At 38.1% G+C, this 23,945-nt stretch overlaps 1 protein-coding gene across 3 annotated transcripts in view; it reads right to left on the bottom strand.

Annotated features, from left to right (window-relative positions):
* Positions 1-2,188: 2,188 nt before the first annotated feature.
* CDC20B (cell division cycle 20B) overlaps positions 2,189-23,945 on the bottom strand; it is a 59,526-nt gene continuing 37,769 nt past the window's right edge. The window contains exons 6-12 of one of the 3 annotated variants that reach the window (XM_010386481.2): positions 21,475-21,591; positions 16,480-16,676; positions 15,350-15,444; positions 13,153-13,378; positions 8,764-8,889; positions 8,143-8,260; positions 2,189-3,531 (exon numbers count right to left, since the gene is read on the bottom strand). In XM_010386481.2, the coding sequence (XP_010384783.2) occupies positions 3,431-3,531; positions 8,143-8,260; positions 8,764-8,889; positions 13,153-13,378; positions 15,350-15,444; positions 16,480-16,676; positions 21,475-21,591 (980 nt within the window). In that variant the 3' untranslated portion in view covers positions 2,189-3,430. The remainder of the gene's footprint in view (positions 3,532-8,142; positions 8,261-8,763; positions 8,890-13,152; positions 13,379-15,349; positions 15,445-16,479; positions 16,677-21,474; positions 21,592-23,945) is intronic. The other 2 variants (XM_010386482.2, XM_010386483.2) reach the window with 2 other exon arrangements.

Here is a 23,945-nt window from a genome sequence, read left to right as displayed (position 1 = left end):
CAATCAACATGATAGTTACAGTGGCTGCCATCCCATAGTAGAGAATGAGTGTTGACTTGTGTCCAGAAAGTTTTCTTTGGAAAAAGCCCTCATAATATTTTTCAACATAGTGAATTTAGTAGGTAGTCATCAGCCTGTAGTCACTTCAAGATGTTATTATGTGAACAGATTCTTTCAATTTCTATAGTCCCTTTAGTAATATAAATTTTATATATATTATATATTATGTAATACAAATTTCAATATATACATATATGTGTGTATATACATATGTATATACATATATACACATACAGACATATACACACATATACACACACATATACATGCATAATACATATTCAAACCAATAACATACAGCAACACTAAGAGACAGGCTCTTAAAACAAAGGAAGGCGCAAAAAAAAAAACCAACAACAAAGGAAGGAGCATAGCTTAAAGACTGGCTAAAGTAATAGTACATTTCGTTTTCAACCATGGTCGTTCATTAGACTCACCAAGCTCTTTAAAACTACCAATGCCCAGGTCCCACCTCTAGACATTCTGATTTAATTGGTATTTGGTGGGACCCAGGATATAGTATTCTTTATGTGAGCTCCCCAGTGATTCTAATATGCAACCAGGGATGAACCTTTATACTAGAAAAGGAAGCCTGGTGCTACTATATAAAAGAGAGGCTCTGAGAGAGTAACTACGATGATATTTTAAATACTTGCTACAATTCCCTCATTGCTAGTTAGGACTTTAACTGCAAAAAGAGGATGGACTATTCCCTACTGTCAATACGTACTACAGATTTTGAACTCTGTTTAAAAAGTGGTTGTATGGAACCCTTGTTAATTGCTGGTAGAAGTATAAATTAGTACAACTTCATAGGAAAATTGGCAGTGTCTACTAAAACTCAACATATATATAAACCTATGACCTAGCAATTCCACTCCTGGGTAGATCCCAAACAGACATGAGTGCTTTTATCCACCAAAGATGTGTTCTGGAATGTACAAAGCAGCTTTATTCTTGGAAGTCAAAACTAGAAATAACTCAAATATCCACACACAATAAAATGGATAAACAACTGTTATACAGTCATACAATAAAATATTACACAGCAATGAAAAAGAACAAACTTCAGTTTTATGCAACACAAATTTAATGTTGAGGAAAAGTGAGATAAAAAAGAATATACAGGATGAGATTCCATTTATCTAAAAGTTGGCATAAGGAAAAACTAATCCATGGGGATAGCAGTCAGAAAAATGTGGAGCTGCTAACTAGGAGTGGACATCAGGGATCCCTTTAGGGTACTAGAGATGTTCATATCTTGATCTAGATGGTGGTTGCACAGTTGTTTATTCACAAATTTAAAACTCATCAAGCTATAAACTTAAGACTTATGTGCTTTACTATATGTGAATTATTACTCCATGAAAAATTTTTAATTTCAAAATTTAAAAATAAGTTGTAGCCCAGGCTTTTGTGTGCTATCTGAAAGCTTACCTTTTTCTTTATGAAAATCATATTCCAAACTTCCCGACAAAACTAATCGTAGTAACAGATATATTAATATTTTTCTTAAATGAGAGCCTGTTGTTCACATGCCAGTATTGAGAGAAGTGGCCTTTGGTCATGACATAGTGTCGTGAGAGTATTAAAACAGAAGTATCCAGAACAGAATAGCAGGGGACACTGGAAACGGTCTAATCATTTTGCTCATTTTCTTCTAAACATTTTCGTACAGTTTATACCTGGCTTATTAGGAAGATCAAATTAAAACCATTAAAGAAGAAAACGATCACATCTGTGGCTTTCAGTGGCCTAAAATTTTCTAAGACAAGAATTACTAACATTACCAAACAGATTTAAGTTTTAAAAACAGGGAAAATAAATATATATATTTACAAATTAACACTAATTTAACAGAAGAGTCCTAAACTCCCCTGGTATATACTATTCTACTTTTGAATTCTCAAAGTTTTTGTTATGTTGTATCGATTTTGGGGGCATAGGGAATGGGTATGTATTAGTAAAAACAAGTCATGTCAAAGCAAAAAAAATAATAATAATCAGCCAATATTTGTTATCTGGCATATGCAGAACATACTAAGGAGCACCAAAAAATATAATGCATGCTCTCTCAAGCCTTCAATTTAAACTCCTCAGGATGTTAAAACCAAAATAACCAATGATTCAGACAGTAATAAGATTTTTTTAAACAGCTGTAATAGTATAGTAATACCAAGTAGATGATACAGGCTAATGCCAAGAACTCAAATCCAGGTAACATCATTTCAAAACACTTCCTGGAGAGGTTAGGACTTGTGTGGGTGTATAAAGGAAAAGGAGAGAGAAGCAAGAATTCAGGTTAGAAGAAAAGCTCCAACAAGGCAGGAAATCACAAGACTTAGCCAAAGTCTTAATATAGGAGATGAATGGGAATTAACACTCAAAAGACAGAACAGTGAACTGATCAAGTTTGAAGGAACCTTAGCAGTGATCAAATCCAAATTCCTATCCTTGCAGATGTTGCAACACATCCAAGGTTACAGGGTGTATTTATGGCAGAGCCAAGGCAAGAACAGATCTAACTTCAAGTCCTGGGCTCAGGACTCCAGAGGCTGAGGTCAAAGGTGCTTAGTAATAGGGTGTCCTTGAGAGTTTGCGAGCAGGGGACTGAGAGGATCAGCATGGGACTTTTAGATGTTTAACCTAGCAGTGGTGCGGAGTCCAGAGAAACCGTTATAAGGCAATTACAGCAGACTGGCTGCCAGGCACGCAGGATGTGACTAGGTGAAACAAAAGAAAAGAGAGCAAAGGGTGAACCAAGGAAGCACAGAGAAGAACTAGGAGGTTCCCTGAGTAGGGGATCAGGATAAGGATGAGACCGTCAGGAGGGGAAAGAGATTTCTACAGAACTGATTTTTAGAGAAAGTAATATGCATGCTTAACATACTGCCTAGCATATAGTGAGATTTTAATCAATGTTTTTCAAGTGAATGAGTTGTGTTTTCAATGTGTTGAGATTGAGCTAAAGACAGGAAAGAATCTTGAAAGGGAACTATCCCGAGGCAATCAGAAATATGAGGTTTGGAGCTAGGGAGAAAAGTCAGATGGGAAAGAAGTAGAAATCTTTGCTGTAGATGTTATTCTGAATAAAGTAGTGAAAATGAATCTCTAGAAAGGGGTAAGAAGGGGAGGAAGAAGAAGAGGGGGAGGAAGAGGGGCAGAAAGAGGAAAGCAGAGAAGGAAAGAAGTCGATCTCTGGGGAGCAGAGCAAATAAAGCAATCTGAGAAAGAACAGGAAAACAGGCATTCACATCAAGAAGAGTATTTCAACTTGTTTGATACTCATAAAAACTCCACGGAGAAGACATAGCCAACATCATCATCTTCACTTAGAAATAAGGAAACTGAAACCTAGAGGGGCTGGGTGCTAGTAGCAATTCCATACAGAGGCCGTCCCATCAGCTGCAGCAGAAAACACCCGGGTCTGGTCTGGACTCAAAGCCAGGTGCAGCACTCTGCCCCTGTGGCCTGGGGGAAAAGGGAAAGACAGTTCATACTCCTCCACGTTATATGGGCTGCTGCTCAGGACTATAGGCAATGTGAGGTGGGGCCATGAGTCCCATCCCAGGATAAAGGGCTTTCCCACACCCACCAGGTTCAGAGCTGCCACCAACTGAGCCATGCTGGGAGACAGCAGTCAGGGCTGACTGGGACAGTTTTCTCCCTCAGTGCTCTTGCCCGTGTATCAGTGTCCTGTGGCTGTCATAACAGATCACCACTCATTGGGTGGCTTAAAACAACAGACATTGATTCTCACAGTTCTGGAGATGAGAAGTCTGAAATCATGGGGTCACAGGGGCTGTGCTCCCTAGGGAGGCTCTTGAGGTGATTCTGTGCCTTGCAGCTATTGGCAATCATTGCTCTGTGGCCACATCACTCCAGACTCTGCCTCTGTGGCCACGTCACCTCTTCTTCTGTGTGTCTGTTCTCCTCTGTGTGTCTCTCACAAGGATACTTGTCATTGGATTTAGGGCCACCTGGATAATCCAGGATGATTTTATGTCAAGATCCTTAATGACATCTCCAAATGCAATATTTCTAAATAGGTCCCATTCTGAGGTTCCAGAGATTTAGCATGCATATCCTTTAGGAGACCATTTATCAGCCTACCACACCCTTCATGCCCTATACTGTTGTTAGTTCTGTCTTCTCTAATCCACCCATTCCTACGAATGCCAGTGCTATGCTCCTGCCACATACCCCAGCCCTCCCCAAGAAGTATCCCACTGGGCCCCAGCTTTCAATAAACGAATCAGATAAACTGAAGCAGCAAGTTTACGTTTATAAAGACAATGCAGGCCCCTTTTATAGGTGAGGGAAAAGATTTGGGGATACCAAATGTGTTGCCAAAGGTCACACAGCTAATTAATGGCAGAGCCAGAACTAGGATCCAATTCAGCGCTCTGACTATTCAGACCACACGCCAAACCCTGACCAAAGAATCTCTTTTTTTAATGGAAGACCACTGTCTATTATTTAAAAAATAATAAAACCATATAAATGAAAAGCAACTTGATTTAGTTGTTTTAAAAGGATAAATATAGGAGACGGACACAGTGGCACACACCTGCAGTCCCAGCTACTCAGGAGGGTCACTTGAAGCAAGGTGTTTGAGGCTACAGTGCACTATGATCAAGCCTGTGAATAGCCACTGCACTCCAGCCTGGGCAACATAGCAAGATCCAGCTTCTTAAAAAGAAGAGGATAAATATATAATAAAACATTACTCTAATGCTTTTGTTTATTTATTTTGAGACAGGGTCTCACTCTGTCACCCAGACTGGAGTGTAGTGGTGCAAACACAGTTCACTGCAGCCTCAACCTCCTGGACTCAAGTGATCCTCCCACCTCAGCCTCTCAAATAGCTGGGACTATAGGGAGTGTGCCACCACGTCCGGCTAATTTTTGTAATTTTTCTAGAAATGGAGTCTCACCGTGTTGCCCAGGCTGCACTAATGCTTTTAAATTAATAAGAAAGAAAAGTCTATTCAATAAATATAATAGGTAATAAATATGTCTTCACTATTCTGTGTTATGATGAAGAAGAGAAAAAGGGAAAAAGAGTAACAGTGCGGGGAAATCCCAATCTTTTCCAAAGCATGTACTGAAAACTATCTTGACTTAAAAATTGGAAAGATACTTCTAGAATTTGTTAGAAAAATGGCATTTGGATTGGATGCAAAGGCATTCTTGAAGTTTTTCTCGCATATCAATGACAATCTTAATTTACCAGATAGTGGGAAATGTCTTCTTTATCTCAGACAAAGGTCCTTTTTAGGGTTTATTTTCCCAGGTTCTAAGAATACAGACACTGAAAGCATGAAAATGTTGTCTTCTTTCTGCAACTATAGTCATAAATGAGACCACATATTGACACACAGAATGATGAAACCAAGCCAAAGACCAGATCTCACCCTATAAGCTAAAAAGCTACCTACTCCTATTTTAAAGCTTAAAAATTACAACTCTTTAATAGGTGGGAATAATCATAAGTTACCTTTCCTCTGTGGTCAGGTGGATGAGGTCTCTTTAACTGAAATTCTCCCCCCGAAAAAAAATCATGACTATGGTTAACAGGGTAAGGCTTAGTAAAGGTGTGACCAGAATCTAGAATAGTTTTGTTCCAAACTTTGTGACCACAACCCACAGCCAAAACTACATTTTATGTAGCAACCCCATATATAGGCACATATATGTACCTACATAACTATAACAAAAGTTTCACAAAATACTACCTAATTTTCCATTTTCCCATCTATACTATTCTATTTCACTTTTTTTGCTGATCTTGACTCACTACATTCATAATCCAATGATCATAACCCCCAGTTTGAAGACACTGATCCAGATCCCAATCATCAGGTGTATGTCGAGGGCTCTGTTCTTGACCCACAATGGAAACACAGCCTCACAACAAAAGCCATAAAGATTAAATACCTAGGCAGTACCAGGGGACACAGCAGTGCTCCCTCAGTGTGTTCATGGAACAAGTACTTCAAGATGCGCCCCCACTACAGATTTCCCAATTGTGTTTGGGAAACAACGAATGCTATCACCTTCTCTTGGTGATGCACAATACACATAATCTATCCAAGACTTTGGAAGGTCCTTAAGAAAGAAAACCCTGGCCAGGCACGGTGGCTCACATCTGTAATCCCAGCACTTTGGGAGGCCGACGTGGGTGGATCACCTAAGGTCAGGAGTTCGAGACCAGCCTGGCCAACATGGTGAAACCCCATCTCTACTAAAAATACACAGAAATTAGCCAGGCGTGGTAGTTAGCGCCTGTAGTCCCAGCTACTAGGGCAGCTGAGGCAGAAGAATCACTTGAACTTGGGAGGTGGAGGTTGCAGTGAGCCGAGATGGTGCCACTGAACTTCAGCCTGGGCAATGGAGTGAGGCTCTGCCTCAAAAAAAAATAAATAAAAAGAAAAGAAAGAGAAAAAAAACTGTTCTAGCTTAACCCCAAATTTCCAAACTTACTGACCACATGGCACGTTTTTGTATTAACAACTTTGTATACATGTTTTGTATAACTGCTAAACACTTTTGAGAAATACTGTATGTAGAAGGAAATAATGGGTTAGAGATGAAAATGAGTGTCTAAGACCTCAAAAGTAACCTCGTCTCCAACTATAAGCATTTTAAGAGAAAAGGTTAAATGCACTCTTGGAAATTCTGTCTAATATTAGTGAAAAAATTCACAAGGAGTTAAAACTAAAGTACTTATCACTTGTAAGGGCCAGAGAAACAAGGAAATACACCTGATAAGTACATTCTTTATTCCAAGCATCAGCAAATTGATTTGAATATCCTATCGCATGCCCCCACCTAAATGAAGGCCCTGCCTAGCTGCTGGAATTAGTTTTGTAAAGAACCAGGTTTTAAGGCTTGATTTACAATACTTCTCTAATCTGAAAAGGTCCAGCGAGTTGCATGTCTTTTGATTTAAAATATGCAAAAAAATATGACTCATGCTCTTCCTACACTTGCACCTGATCACCAAAATGGCTCTGCTAAGAGTTGCCTGTATTCTGATACAGGCCACAGAGTGTGACAGCTGAAGAATACAAAGGTCATTCTGAGGCTGAGTTCCAGTCGGGCTCATCATCAGAGGCAGGAAGTCTACCCGATAAGGCTGTTTCATTGTTGCCCGTTAACGTTTTCAGAATCTCCAAAGAAAATCATGATATTATCACCACCTAACATTGTATATATTTGTTTTCTGCATGTCTCCTCTCACAAAAGTGTAGACTCCCTGAGGGCAAGGGCATTGTCTCTCTTGTTCACCTGTGTATCCCCAGCACCCTAGAAAGTACCTGCCACATAATAGATGCTTCATAAATAAATAATGAGTAAGTAAATCCCAGGGATTGGCCAGGAAGCCAGGTGAGTGGAGAGAGGAAAAAGACGGGATATATAATCAGAGTTCTACAGGATGCCCCGTTCTTGCACCGACCACCAGTTTTGTCTTCGTGTTTCCCTGGGCTGGGTAGAGGAGATATTCTACTCACCCTTGAGCCCCCTTTAACATTCTAGATTGCACAAAAGATTTAAGGCCCAGAGGACAGGGCCTGGGTCTTGCTCCCCATCATGCGGTCTTTCTCTCAAGAAGTACCCAGTAAAAGTTTGTAGAACTAAGCTGAGAAGAATAGTGGTCTACCTTGAAAGGGCAGATGTTCACAGAGGAAGCCTCATGGTCATTAGTGGCCTCCTGACACATAGTAATGTCTTGCGCCCTTTCAGATTGCCTTATCTTCCACCCATTCTACATCGCTGGTTTTTCTTCAAAATAAGATGATTTGTGATGCTAACTCGAGTTCAAAAACTGCCCAAGATAACCACTCCATCATTCATATACATATGCAAGGAGAAGATGACTTAATTTAAAGTGATGAACCATCTTAGTCAAATTCAGAAACATTCAACTATACACTCTCTGAGGTAAGGTGGATGTAGGACTTTTACCTCTGATGAAATATGTGCTTAGAAAAACCAGAAGGAGAAAATCTTTCATTCCCCCCAAAAACAGCTCACTTTGCTATAGATGCATGGCATTTTACTCACCCATTTGCTTACCAAAAAACCCACCAGACCTGGACACAGTGGGACAGGTCCACACAGTCACATCATTCTTGGGAGTACCTAGGCCAGTTGCAATCTCCTTTGTCTTAGGTAGCCAGATTAAGGAACAAATCTGAAATAATGATCAAAAATACAGAATTATTACAATTTCTGATTCCTTATGAATATACTTAAACTGGTTATATGCAGTATGCACTGTCCATGACCCAACCTCCAGTACAGATGGAGTAGGATGTTAAAGAAATTACATCCATTCTAGGAAAGTTTATCCGAGGCAACAAAGGATCAAGTATACAAATAGGCTTAGGTGTAGTAAATGGAAGAATTTAAGTGAACTGTGACCATTGGCCAGGAAGAGCCAGACTACTCCAAAGTTCATGGTCAAAGCAGTGATGGGAAAGAAAGGAAATGTGAAAAATAGAAAACACAAATTATATTAACTTTGAACTCACAAATGAAGAGGTTTTTACAATAAAAAGAAACTCTTGGGAACTCAAATTCCTTACGGACTCAATAGAGAAAGAGAGCTTATTGGGGGCATAGGCTCTGTCATAAACTATTTTCACAAGAATCCAGAAGACTGAAATGAAGATGAAGCCCAGAGGAGATATTAACCTGTGAGTTTGTGCTTGGGGTCTGTATGCTCTTCCCAGCATTTATATCCAAGATGTGTAAGCATCCATCCTTCATTCCTCCTCCAATGGCAAGGACCCCAGACTGCCAGGGACACCAATCCATGGCCTTTAAAGTTTCACATAATAGCACAGACAGGTCAGCTTCAAAGAAGGTGCACTCATGAATGTGATGCACTTAAGTAAGCAGCAAGTCCCCAGGTCTGCACCTGTCACAGCTCTCTTGGGCCTGCTATCCAAAGGCAGGAGCAACTGCACCCCCAGAGATTACTCCTCAGGTACTAGCAGTCACTTCTGGAAGGGAAGATACCTAACATGACTCAAATTATGATAACAATTGTGGATTTTTTAACATAGACTATGCAATAACAGTTGGAAAGCTACATGCAATACATACTATGGGGCAAAAATCTGCTGCTGGAGTAGTTCACATGTGCCCTTGCAAATTGGCTCTGAAAATGCAGGCTTTCTCTGATTTGTCTACCTGTGTCCTTATGTTCCAGGTAGTGGTCAGATAAAAGAGAACTATATGTGATTGCTCACAACTCAAAAGTCTCAAGCACTTCAAATCTTAAGGCAGTTCAGAAAATAAAATTGCCTTCTATTTATTTATATAGTTAATTTAAAAAATAGGATTTAGTATCACACATTTACATTGGTAATTGAAATTACTAATAACAATCACTTTAAAGGACATTTTAACAAATACTACAATTATATGTATCTGTGTATCCTTATCAATCATCTTGGTAACCACCCTCATTTTTGCATCTTCTCTTCTACATGTAAAAATATTTTATAAAGTAGCAAACATAGTGTTTATACTATTTGATTATTTTCTGTTGTTTCCACCTATCATATAAACACTTTTCCACATTTTAATATACTTTTCACAATTATAATTTTTAACAATCCCATAATATTCCGTCATGTTGTTGTATCCTGATTAATTTTTGTTCTGCTAATGCTGGACCTGTTTTGGTTTTTGTTGTATTGTGGTTTTATTTGTATTGGGTTGGGTTGCTTTTTTTTGGAAAGGAGTATATTTTTTTGTTTTTGTGCATGTGTTTTATTTGTTGTCTGCTCTCATAAAGTGCACTGTAATGAATATATTCTACATGTCTTTTTTTTTCTGACAAATTTTTTAAGTAAATTCCAAGATTCAAAAGAGTTGACATAAAATTTTCCAAACAGTTATAACTTTTTACAGCACCAGCATCCAATGAGTATACTAATTTCACCCTGGCTAAAAGTTACATGAAGTTAAAAATGTTATTTTACATCTAGTGAAATTATAATAATTATAAAACAGATTATAAGGGTAATTTATTTTCTTCTTAGCAAGAATGAACTTTTTTCTGTGTATTTATGTTCCTCTAGCATTTCCCACCATGTGAATTTTTTTGCCATTTAAGCACCTACATCTTGATGCTTTTCTTACAAGTTTGAGTCTATTTTTTAAAAACACACATCTGAATATACAGTAGTTCCTCTCATCCTTCATTTAACCAACTTACTAAATTTACCAAAGTTCTCCTCTCCTTCTGTAATACATATTTATTTCCACCCATAGCATGCTAATCTTCTGTTCTCTAGAATGCTCCACACTTCTGCTCCCACTAATTAAGCTGTAGGTTTATAGAGCCCACTGTATTTTGCCAAACCTGTTTATAACAGGTGAACTTGTTATTATAACTGTGATTTCATCAAATCACATGTAAATGTTTAATTAAATCACCTACTTTATTTGGACTAAAGATGATTGTTACTTCTATGAACTAAATTAAACAATTAGGAAGTTTGTTTTTTTTTTTTTTTTTTTTTTTTTTAAGACACAGTCTCACTCTGTTGCCCAGGATGGAGTGCAGTGTTACCACAAGGGGTCACTGAAGCCTTGATCTCCCTGGGGCTCAAGCCATCCACCCTCCTTAGCCTCCCAAAGTGCTGGGATTACAGGCATGAGCCACTGCACCTGGCATCACTCTACTTTAAAGATTCTGCAGCAGATTGCATTTTCCAAAGATAGCTACAACACTGTCTTTCATCCGACAAGACCTTCTAAGCCTTGCCCATTCCCTCCATCAATAGGTACAATCTAATTCCTCTACCTTTGAATCTGGGGGGACTTGTGACTAACCTGGAACCAATAAATGTGACAAGTGACACTGCATGACTTACAAAATTGGGTTATATTAATAAAAGGTATTACCACCTTCACCTTGCTCTCTGAAGCACTGGACCTATTTCCCTGAAGCACAAATTCCAACTGGCTTGAGGCAACCACGTTGTAAGGAAACCCAAATCAGCTCACACAACATGAAGATGCAAATTGCAAGAAGGAGCATGCCCAGCCAGCCGGCAAACAACTGGTGCAGCCCCTGGCACTTTTAGCTTCTGATGCTGTCTGACTGCAACCTCATGAGTGATCCTGAGCCAGAACTGCTCAGATGACATTTTCCCAGAATCCTTACCCGGGAAACCATAAAAGATAATGAAATGATTATTGTTTTAAGCCACTAAATTTTTGAGTAATTTGTTGCACAGCAATAGATAATCAGACAGATACTATAAATAGAAACCTTGAACAATGAAATATGGTTATAGTTCATACAAGAAAGACAATGAGGAATTCTAATCAGCCTACCTACACTCAAAGCAAAGGCCTTCGTCTCATATGGTGAATGAATGTACAGTTTAATAAATCTGGTGGATGTAATGTTCTCAGTCAAAATAAAATATCTACAATATATATCATAAGTTAAAGTTCCCTGCTTTGTCTTTTTCAAATAACAATTCTCCACCTCTGATTAGGCTGGAGAAGTGGGCTATTTCACAGAAAACATAATTTTGTAATTTCAAGAGGCTCAGAAATTCCCCTGAGCCCACAAACCCCAGTTTTACCATATGATGGATAATAATTTTTTATATTTATTAATAATCATTTTCTTAAATACCCTTAAAATCATTTCTTAAATGATTAAATAGTCATTTCTTAAATTCCAGATAGCTTTTATAATAAATATTTTGGCAAAATTAGAAGCTACACCATGAGAGGAATCACACAGATGCCAACTTGCAAAGTCTCCTGCTCCGCCAGTTGGTTAGCTGGTGACTGAAGAGACATGACTGGTGACTGTTCAGTGATTCCCCAGGTGCTGACTGCCAGGAGGCTTGGCTTGCTCTGGTTTCCAGAAACTCTTTCTTAGTGAAGAGGACTTCCCATTTAGTAGTTCAATGCATTAGATTTTGACAACAAGACATTTAAAAAGGTAACTTGTCTTGCCTGGCTTGGGTTTTCAACTATTTTTTTGTTTTGTTTTTGTATGTTGTTCTCAGACAGAATATTTTACATACATTTTGCCTACTTTTTTTCAAGTAATGAATAGTGGGAATTTGGACTGATCATCATTCTCAATATCCTGTAGACATGAAAAACCACAAGCCAGGAATTTCGGGGCAGCACAATGTAGTGGCAGTAGTCACTACATACATCATCCTATATTAGGAAGCCCTGTAATAACTTTTAAATCCTCTTGTAATCAATTTGCTTATTGTTAATAAGGTAGAACCATTTCTTTGCTCTGCAAGTGACATATATTCTGGGACTATGTTGAGGTCAAGACATACATCTGTGTCACCAACTCCTCAAGAAGGAAAGTATGGATTTTTTTTACTAGAAATAAGAACTTAACAGTCAGAGAAATAAATAATTATGCAGAACACGGTGGAGCATTGATCTAATTTCACAGCACCCTGCCATTTTCTGACAATGGGTCTCTTTCCTTACATGTGAGCTTGTGACCCAGGCCTGTCAGTGTGCCCATCTCTCTAGCCACAATTATTAACTGAGAGATGAGAATGTGACCAAAGGCAGACTAGGGTCCTCCCTGGCACATTTCCACCAGAGTTATACGGAAAGATGGCTTCTTATCCAGCACCCATCTGGAAGAATCTGAATCTGAAGCTGCCAAGAGCCATCTTGCCCAGAAAATGAAGTCTGAAGGAAGAATGAAACCAGAGATAAGCAGAGCCAAGAGCCAAAAAGATGGGCCCAAATGACATTACTCAAAGCCTTAGATCCAGCTGATATTTAAAACCAGCCGTATGTACCCAGGACTCCACAGTTACATGAAAAAATAGATTTACTTTTTTGCTTAAGTTTGACTTTGGTTTCAGTCACCTATAATTAAAAAATCTGACCAGTGGGAAGCATAAAAAGGTTGTCTTTCAGGAGAGTGATGACAAACTCCAAAGCAAATTCTAGAGAAAGAAAAATCTCAAAATATTGGCTTAATGATTTTCTTTTTATATGTGAAGGATACCCAGTGGCCTCTGAGTAACAGGAAACCTAGAAAGCTACTGAGTTTCTTACCTTGACTGCTGTAGACTGGGGTATGACTTTCAGCGGTTGGCCCTGTGCACTGGCACCTGGGTCGTGGGGCCATATTGTCAGCAGTCCATCATTGCAGCCGCTGGAAAGCAGCCTGCCATCTGGTGACCACTTCAGAGCACACACAGCTTGCTTGTGGCGAAGTGTTCCAACATGATGCTGGGCTACCCGAACATCATGATGATAAACACGCCCCAGTCTTGACCCACTGTGAGTTTACATAACAAAAAAATTAAGCCCTGTTGCTACATAAACATTTGAAAACACGGAGGAAAGCATAGTTCAAAGTAAAACTTCTGAAAGACCCCTAGGACAGATTCAAAACACAGGTGGAGATTCCTTGGGTTAATAAGGATGGAGTGTTCTGCCTGGAGGATTCTTTTCACAAGTGAAATTGATTTGTCTGGCAGAGTTTGAAGTCTAGATTTAAAAGTATCCTTTGATAGATGTTTCTAATGACTTTAGTCTGATGTAGGCAGCCATGGAAAATTAAGCTGAGATTATCAGATTTTCCCAAATAGTAGTTTATATACTGGACCTAGGAAATATTAATACTTTTCTGCAACTTTGAATATTTCAGAGTATCTCAATGAAATGGTTTCAGTACATATTTATAGTAAAATGTTAAACATAGAAAAAGGAAATGACTTTCTAACAGTAGATTCCTATTAACCTATAGATCCACTCTTAGTTTTGCTAAAGGCACTAATATGTAAAAGAAGTTTAAAATCAATTGAATGTCACAGCAAACTGCAATATGATTCCTAATCAGTGGATAATGTCTCTATTCATGCTCACTGATGTGAAACTAAACAACTAAACTAAAGATCACATCACTTTTTCAAAGATAATGAACCCTTTCTAGATTAATTTAATTTTCTCTAAGGAGTAAGTAAATGATGTTCCACAATTATTTCAGACATTTCTCAAAGTCCAGTGTCACATTGTTTAAAACTATGCAATGCTGAACAGCATTCTGATAAACAATATCGGCTCTGGAGCCAGACCAGCTGGGTTATCCCAACTCTGTCGCTTACTAACCACGTGACTTCAGGCTAGTGTCTTAGTTTACTCATTTGCAAAAACAAAATTGAGGATAAGAGACCACCTTATCATGTTACTGCAGTGATTAAAATGAAATTACACACATAAAAAGTACAGCACAGTGCCTGGCACAGAGTAGTCTGAAAATGTTAGCTGCTATTATTATAAGAAAGGATCTGTTCATTTTCCTCGTGGCTAATGAAACTAAACTTTAACAATGCAGATTAGAAAAGGAGTTTGAGTACATAGGAAGGAGTTTGAGTACATACAAAGGAGACTGCAATAACTAAGTTGTTTTAAGTATGGCCAAAATCACAAGATATTCAAATCTCAAGTTTACATCAAATTATTTATATACATTTTAAAAGTCTTTGGGATTTATCTAACTTAAGTCTACCTTAATCTTAAGAACTACAATATGAAAATGAAAGGCTGTGATTAAAAGCAGTATATATTTAGACCAGTTATGTAGGCTCATAGGAACAAGTCACTTAATTTTTCTGGTTAAAAAAGAAGCAGTTAAACTAAATCATTAGTTCTCAAAGGGATAAGTCATCAGCATCACTTGGGAAATGAGAAATGCCAATTATCAGCCCCTCAAGACTTAATGAATCTGAAGCCCCCCAAGTGAAGCCAGCAATCTGCGTTTTGAGGAGCCCTCCAGGTGATTGTGATGCATGTTCAAGTTTGAGAACTACTGAACAGGATAATCTATGAGGTTCCTTCCGCCATAATTTCTGTGGGTCTGTGAATTGGAAATGTGCCCCAGGGAGCTCAACATATTCCATAGTATAGATACTGATAGCAATAAATACTTGATTTCAGCACAATATCCCTTTAGTACCTATTACTTAGCACAGAGAAACCTTTTGCTTGAAGGGAGTTTCACATTTTATCTGAACAATTTAGTGAATCCCATGCAGAAGGCACACATGGTACGTGTGGGCACCAAGACACTTATATCGCCAGCAGATCTGAATACCTGAGAGGGTGGGATCATACTTGATATTAAGTCCAATGGCCTATTTTGTTTTATTTTTGATCAGTTTAGGTTTTGAATATTATAATTGTTTACTCAGGCCCCATAATCAATTGTTAATACAAACACAACTGTCTCCAACAAGACACTTCTTACCTGCTGAGGATAAAGTGATTCCAGCTCAGAGCCCCAACTACTGACAAATGACCAAGCATATTTCTCAGTCGCTTTTTAGTTACCACATCCCATAACTGAAAAAATGAACAAGGAGAGTTATGTAGCATTGGAGTTTTCACAGCCCACTGTCTTCTCAAAGGCCTGAGAGCCAATTACTGTTGATATTGTTAGTTTTTGTACTAAGCGAAAACCCAGCACCTCTGGCCAGCAGTTCTCAATTCTGACTGTGTATTAGAATCAGCTAGGGAGTCTGTACCACTATGGATGCAGATTTAGTTGGCGGAGTAGAACCTGGATACGGCAATTGTTTTAAAGCTCCCCAGGTGAATTCAATGTGCAGCCAAGGGTTGAGAATCATTACCACATTTCTAGCTCCTTCTGAATTGTGAGAATTACAAATCTGGAAATCTACCTACAGTTACCAACAAATGTATTAATAAGATGTGGGTGCCCGGATACTTCCTAGAATCAAAAATTCCACTTATTGCTAAGAGACTCCTTTCCTGCCAGCTACAGATAATATTCTGATCACCATGGGGAATAACAACTTTGGTGTAAGAAGAAATTATGACATAGACTTCACAGCATTCATTATCATTGCAGAGATGAGAAAGCAGTGAGAAAGCCATCTGTGGCCCTCCTAAATCATTTGCACATGAGTGATACTGTTTATTCTGTTAGTAATAAAAAATAATAATAATGATACATGAGAAATTAGATAGACTGATGGAAGCTCAATAAATCCCCATTTCAAAGAGCCTATCAGAAGAAAAAATTCACTCATTTTCTATAACTGTACTCCTAATCATGGCTTCAGGTGAAAAGGAGAACTGAAAGTATCTTCCTCTCTCCAAAGCTCCAAAACTGGAGATTCTACAAGCCCAACTTTAGTTTCAGAGAAGGTATATTTTTAAACATGACAGAAAGATTGTGGTGGAAACTAACCAGAGTACCCTTAAGTCTTCATTAAAAATCATTCAGTAAAAAAAAAAAAAAAAAGTAGAATGTCATCTCCTAGTTTCTCTACTTTACATTAACTTATTATTAAAAGTCAATTATAGTGTAGTAATACACAGAGAACATGATGAGAAAAAAAAACTGGCCAGTACTTGCACTTCTCCCTCGCTGGTGCCAACTGCCAAGCAAGTTCCCTCTTTTATCCAAGACACAGAAGAGATATAGTTACAAGTGAGACTTAAGTCTATGGTTTCAATCCCATTGCAGTTCTCCCCATTCCAGATGTATACAGCAGAGCCCAGGGCTATGGCCACAAGATTCTGAAAACTCCAGTCTAGGATATTCAGATCTATAAGAAAAGCACTTCAAATTAGGGTAATTATACAGCCAAATTAAAACATGTTCAAATAAACAACTTTATTTATAGGTAGGGGGAAAAGACTAATACCATCCCATGGTTAGCTGGAAAACAGAAACATGGAACTAAGAAAATCCTTAAAAGTTCAAAAATGAAAACTGGGATAGAATCTGGTGTCAACACTTACAGTCTAATAAGCAATAATGCTTATTATTTACACTGAAATATACTTATTTAGAGGCATTTAAAGAATTTGACAGGATTCATCTACCATTATTAGTACATGTAGACTTCACTTAACAGATCACTAAAAATTAAAAGCATATAATGCTTATGGAGACACCCTTGGACCTAGGATATCTATAAGGGAGATGCCACCATCATTTCTAACCAAAAACACCACCCAGCTAGAAGAGGCGGTGGTTCACGTATGATACCTACATGTGCTCAACAGTATTCTACAGCTTACACTAATAAGAAACCTTTGACTGCTAAGAGAAAACATATTTGTACGACAATTTATTAAAATATACCCTATCTTATTTCTTATCAGTCAGAAACTCCTGACTGACACATAACAGTATAAAACTAAGTAGCATATCAGTTTCCCTACAGTAGTTTAAACCTCTACAATACATTCCCTCCCTGTGATAAATATAAACTCTGAATGAAGTCTAAAAAACAAACACCTGGAGACCCTGGAAAGTAAGAAAAAGCAGTAAACTAAGTAAGGGAGTCAAACTTTGGAGAAGCAACCTGGCTGGGGGTGAGTTTCCCACTTTTCTTCTTTCACACATTTGCCCCGAGGACAGGCCCCAGTCATAGAGTGCCAGCGAAGACTCTGATAAAAAGGACACCATCTTTCTGGTCAGAGAAACCATGGAAATAGAGCCTGAGGCATAGAACTGATACCGGTATGAGGGGAAAGTCCTAGACATGAGAAAGCCGAAAGAAAGAGATCCTCTGAGTGTGAGTATATTAATTCACACACATCTCAGCCTTACCCCTAAATCATTTACATGCAGAAGAGACTCAAATTAGCTTAGCAAAGGCTTTAAGAAACGAACTGAGATTTGAAACATCCATTTAAGTCTCAGTCTAGGCTCTGATCCACATGTACGAGATACAGACCCAAACCAGCATGGTCAAAGTTAAAGAAACTGATCTAAGATTTGAAACACCACCCACAAATGGCAAGACAAAACTTAAAATATGAACCTAACTAGAACAAAAACATCAACCAGAGGAAAACATCAACATTCTCTATAGGATCCAGTGACTATAACATAAAATCTACAATATCCAGACAAAATTCAAAATTACTAGATAAATGTAAAGGCAAAACATAACCAATAGATGAAAACTCCAAGATGACCTAGGTATAGAAATTATCAAACAAAGACTTTAAAGCAGCCATTATATTCTCCATGAAGTGAAGAAAACCACACATGAATGAAAAGTCATATGAAGTTTTATATGAAGCTTTAGCAGATAAACAGAAAACCCAAAAGTATTTTCTAAGTAAAGAAAATAGAAATCATAAAACAAAGCTCTAAAACGGAAATCAAATATACAAAAACCATAAAATACAAACTTTAAAATGGAAAAATATAATATCTGAAAAATTCCTTGGATACGCTGAATAGCAGGATAGAGGTGATAGAGGAAACAGTAAACTTGAATATAGATAACAGAAAGTATTCAACGTAAAGAATGTGGAGAAAAAATTTGTTAAAGAATGAAGCCTCAGGGAATTGTAGAATAATATCCAAAAATCTAACATGTGTAAGTAGAGTCAGGTCTTAGAAGCAGGATAACAAGATTTCAGATGACCATGGGGTTCTCACCAGACACCATGGAGGCCACAGTCAATGGAACAACATCTTTTAAATGCTGGGGGTAGGGGGTGGTGATGAATCTTTCAACTCAGAATTCTATATCCAGCAAAAATCTCATAAACTGGAAGATGGAAAATCTAACAGAAGTCTGTGCCAACAGACCTAATCTGCAAGAACTGATAAAGGAAGCTCTTCAGGCTAAAGGGACATTATATGAAAGAGAAACTTGGATCTTCAGAAATGAAGGAGAACACTGAAATTGGTAAATATTTGGGTAAACATAGGAGCCATTTTTTCCTCTTAAGCTATTTAAATATTTTTTCAATTTTAAAATGCTTATAATTGGACGGTTTTCAGTGTATGTAAATACAAAATGCATGACAGGCCAGACACAGTGGCTCACACGTGTAATCCCAGCACTTTGAGAGGCCAAGGTGGGAGGATCACTTGAGCCCAAGGAGTTCAAGACCAGCCTGGGCAACAAAGTAAGACCCCATCTCTACAAAAAATCAAAAAATTACCTGGACAAGGTGGTATGTGCCCGTGGTCCCAGCTACTTGGGAGGCTAAGGCAGGAGGATCACTTGAGCCCAGGAGGCAGAGGCTACAGTAAGCCTCTACAGTCTCCAGCCTGAGCCACTGCACTCCAGCTTGGGTGACAGAGTGAGATCCCCCCTCAAAAAACAATAACAAACAAACAAACACACATGACAACTACAGTAACCTAAAAAGCAGTGGGGAGTTTGAGAGACCTACATGATTGCAAGATGTTTATATATTGTGTGAAGTGTACAATAGTAACTCTACGTAGACTAAGAAAGTTGAAATCACATTGTAATCCCTAGAACAATGACGACAAAATACAATACAAAGAGATAGAGTCAAAAAGCTAAGATCAATTAAAATAGAACCGAAGTAAAAAAAGAAAAGATGTCCAAGGAATAGGCCTTGGGTACTCCAACATTTAGAGGTCAGGGAAATGGAAGAGAAACACAAATCAGCAAAAAAGGATGAGAACGAGTGAACAAAAAGACTCTTGGACAAAACCCAAAAGAGTGGGATATCAAGAAGGAGGGATTGATCGGCTGTCTCAAATATAGTTGTTAGGATTCAGTATGAAGTCTAAGAAGTAACTGTTGGATTTAACAATGAGGAGTTCTTTGGTAATGTTTGGAAGAGTAGTTTCAATTGAATGATGAGACTTAAAACTTGACTAGAGTGGATTTGAGACAATATGGAGAGAGAAATAGAAAATTATAAGTATAAAGATGTTTTGAAAGTTTTACTGTCAAAGAGGGGAAAGAAAGAGGGCTGTGCAGCTGGGCATGGTGGCTCACGTCTGTAATCCCAGCACTTTGGAAGGCCAAGGCAGGCGGATCACTTGAGGTCAGGAGTTCGAGACCAGCCTGGCCAATATGGTGAAACCCCGTCTCTCCTAAAAATACAAAAATTAGCCGGGCATGGTGGCAAATGCCTGTAGCTACACGCCCAGCTACTCAAGAGGCTGAGGCACGAGAATCGCTTAAACCCAGGAGGTGGAGGCTGCAGTGAGCCACTGCACTCCAGCCTGGGTGACACAGCAAGACTCTGTTTCAAAAAAAAAGGAAAAGAAAGAAAGAAAAAGGGCTGTGGCTTAAAGGAAAAATGGGAACAAAAGTTGTTTCTTTTTAATATGAGTGTAACAGTTTTTTAACATTTTTTGAAAATGCATCCTTCTTAGTTGGTCATGACAATAAATTCTTTTGGAGAAGGAGCTGAAAGAATAGGAAGATACAGAACTGTTCCCTTTAGGGATTTTGCTTTTTCCAGCTCATGCCTCTTTGTAGATATTCCATGGAGCCCAGGCCCCTTCCCTCTGCTCCTCTCTCCCTCACCTAGGGAGCTTACACTGGCTCCTGGCTTCAATCATAGTCATCTGACCTACAGGCTAGTCCATCCTCTTTCAACTACCAGCATTCGTTTCAAATAATCTGCCAAGCTTCTTCTATGTCTCATTGTCTCCTTTAATATAATATTCAAGCATAGTCTTTCCTCTCCAAATCACCTCCTCTGCCAATCTGTCTTCTCAGTGACACCACCCTTCTCCTGCTTCAAAAACTTGGAATAATCATGAATTCATTTATCATCCAATTTCTTTTCTTCATGAAGGAAAAATAAGCCTTCACTCTTTGGCAGCTCTTACCTACTAAGTGCATTCTGCATACACTGCCATGAATTTTCCTTTGATGTTTCTCTTAGTCAACAACTCCCAAAACAAATCTAAATTTCTAAATTTTTCTCCATAATCTGTACCCACCTATTCACCAGTCCCCAATGTATCTTCTTCATTGCCATTAAATATCATTAATTACCAACATCCTGCCTTCTTCATGCTGTTAACAATACCAAAAATGGTCCTTCTCCTCTATACTTTTCCAAGTTCTAACAATCTTTCAAGATCCAGCTTAAGTATAAATATCTCCACAACGTCTTTCTAGACAACACCGAAGCTCACTAAGCTCTTTCTAGTCTTTATAACTCCTCATATCCCATGATTTATTATTTATAATCTACCTTGGCATATGGTATCAGTTCCGTGTCAGTTAGTCCCGTCCTCCAAACTAGATTACAAGCTGGGCATATAACAAGTAGACCCAATGCAGTTGTTTGACTGATTCAATTTACCCATATTTAAAATATATGCATAAGAATAGACCATCATTAGTACAATTCTTTCTAATACAGTAACATAAAATGTATATTTCCCACACCATGCCAACATTAACAATACCCATCCCTGAACATGAAAGTTGCACCAGGAAAAGTCAGGTATATTAGCCATATTTGGATGTTACACTATTTGGATACGAGGCATAAAGGCCATCTGCTTTAATCAAATTTCAAGTTTATACCAAGCACAGGATGCATTTTGTCATTTCAAGTTTTCAATTCCCAATCTAAATGATTACTTACAGTAGTCATTTCGAAGACCAGTAAGATGAATCTTCACCTCTGGTTGGAGTATGGAATCGTTTATATCACTGGACCTTTTAAGATGGAAGGATTCATCTCTGACTCCATCTTTGCAGCCTACAAGAAACAAACACTTCTACACAGCTCTGTGATCCTAAAAATATAATATTTGTTATTGTGGGTGTTAAGAAATAACATAAAGTGGAAAAGCTTAATTAAGTGGAAAATAAGTAGTCATTATGATAAAACTACAGTACAAAGAGCCAAGGAAGGAAGGAAATGAAGAGTACTTCAGTATTAATTTAAACAAGAATATTAAAATTTTTTTCAACAACACTTTCTAATAAAAAGCACATGCATACAGACCTGAATGAAGAAGACAGATCTTGTGGGGAGTACACAGAGATACTACGTCATGCTTTGAATATTTCTTCTGTTATTTGGGATTTTAAAACCAAAGTGAATTTTGCTTTTCCACATCAAGACTTACCTGGTACATCTATGCCCTACTCTGAGACTTCATCAATAAATATTTATTGATTCATTGATTTTAGCTCTTTCTCTCAATATTTCAGTATCAGAGCACACAGACTTACTACTTTTGGTTAATTTTACCCATGACTATCTAAGGTCAGTATTCTATCTTTTGTTCAGTTCTCATCAAAAGACCATACTAAGTTCAAACCACAGGCCACTGTCTTTTCATCTCTAACCACTCAGCTTGTGATCAAACTAAGAATTATAAAATCGAAAGAAACCAAGACCACCTAGGTGACTTGTGGTGTCTATGACCAGATGGCTTCTGATAAAAGCATGAGAACTTCACAATGCTACACCAAGAAACCAAAATGTTACTCATAAATTCCTGCTTCTGTGTTAGCTATGAAAACCTGTAGTTGAGGGCAAAACTGCAAGATTACTAAAAATACTTAGGCTTGCTGATAAAGTATCACCAATGTTAAAAAAATAATAATAATAATCAATACCCAAAGAATGAACAAAAAATCTCCTGGAGCTGGGCACGGTGGCTCACGCCTGCAATCCCAGCACTTTAGGAGCTGAGGCAGGCAGATTGCCTGAGCCCAGGAGTTTGAGACCTACCTGGGCAACATGGCGAAACCCAGTCTCTACAAAAATTACAGAAATTAGCCGGGCTTGCTGGCCCATGCCTGTAGTCCCAGCTACTTGGGAGGCTTCGGTGGGAGTGTCACTTGAGCCAGGAGGCCAATGCTACCATGGCTGCACCATTGCACATCAGCCTGGGTGACAGAGTGAGGCTCTGTCTCTAAAAAAAATAAAAATAAGACATGAAGGAACCTTAAATGCACATTACCAAGTGAAAGAAGACAATCTGAAAAAACTATATATTGTATGATTCCAACTATATGACATTCTGGAAAATGAAAAACTATAGATACAGCAAAAAGCTTTCTATGGGAAGGGGCAAGACAGATGAATAGACAAATTAGTGAGCATTTTTAGGAAAATGAAACTATTCTGTATATTATAACAGTGATACATGTCATTATACATCAGTCAAACCCATAGAATACATAACATCAAGAATTAACTCTAATGTAAACTATGGATTTTGGGTGACAATGATGTGTCAATGTAGGTTCATTGATTGTAACAAATGTACCACTCTGGTGGGAGATGTCGATGATGGGGGAGGCTGTGCATGTGTGGTAACGAGATATAAGGGAACCTGCACCTTCTGCCTAATTTTACTGTGAACCTAAAACAAATCTAAATAATACAGTTTGTGTGTATGTGTGTGTGTGTGTGTGTGTATATATATATATATAGAGAGAGAGAGAGAGAGACTCCTAAAATATCAGAATAATATAGGTATATTATCTCTGGCTTCATAGAACATATATTTTTTATTCTAAATCAAATATTCAGCACCTTACAAAAACAAAAACTTGTTGCTGTTTAGGACAAAAGAAGATGAGAGAGCTGAGGAAAGACATGTCCCCACACATTTTATTTTGGTTTTAAGAAAATATCATTCTAAGGAAAAGACAAGGTGCATACTCTCATCCCAACCATACTTTCCCAAACCCCCAAAAGAACATTTAGAAGGCCTGAAATTTTGTGCCTATTTTTATGCATCTAACTCAATTTTTTCCCCTTTTTACTGCTGAGAAACAGACACTTGAAGAATAAATATGCACAAAGTTCTAGATAGAAGCTTGTCCAATCTGCAGCCCACAAGGCACATGCAGCCCAGGAGGGCTTTGAATGCAGCCCAACACAAATTTATAAACTTTTTAAAAACATTATGAGATTTTTTTGTGATTTTTTTTTTTTATTTTTTTAGCTCACCAGCTATCTTTACTGTTAGTGTATTTTATGTGTGGCCCAAGACAATCCTTCTTCTTCCAATGTGGCCCAGGGAAGCCAAAAGACTGGACACCCCTGTATTTAGAAGTTGAAAGTGTGTATTTATGTGTTATCTACATAAT

Source organism: Rhinopithecus roxellana, chromosome 3 (assembly GCF_007565055.1).
Source record: "Rhinopithecus roxellana isolate Shanxi Qingling chromosome 3, ASM756505v1, whole genome shotgun sequence".
In the NCBI taxonomy this organism is placed as follows: domain Eukaryota; kingdom Metazoa; phylum Chordata; class Mammalia; order Primates; family Cercopithecidae; genus Rhinopithecus; species Rhinopithecus roxellana.
Note: the sequence above shows the minus strand (reverse complement) of the source record. Positions and strands in the feature narration are given on the sequence as shown.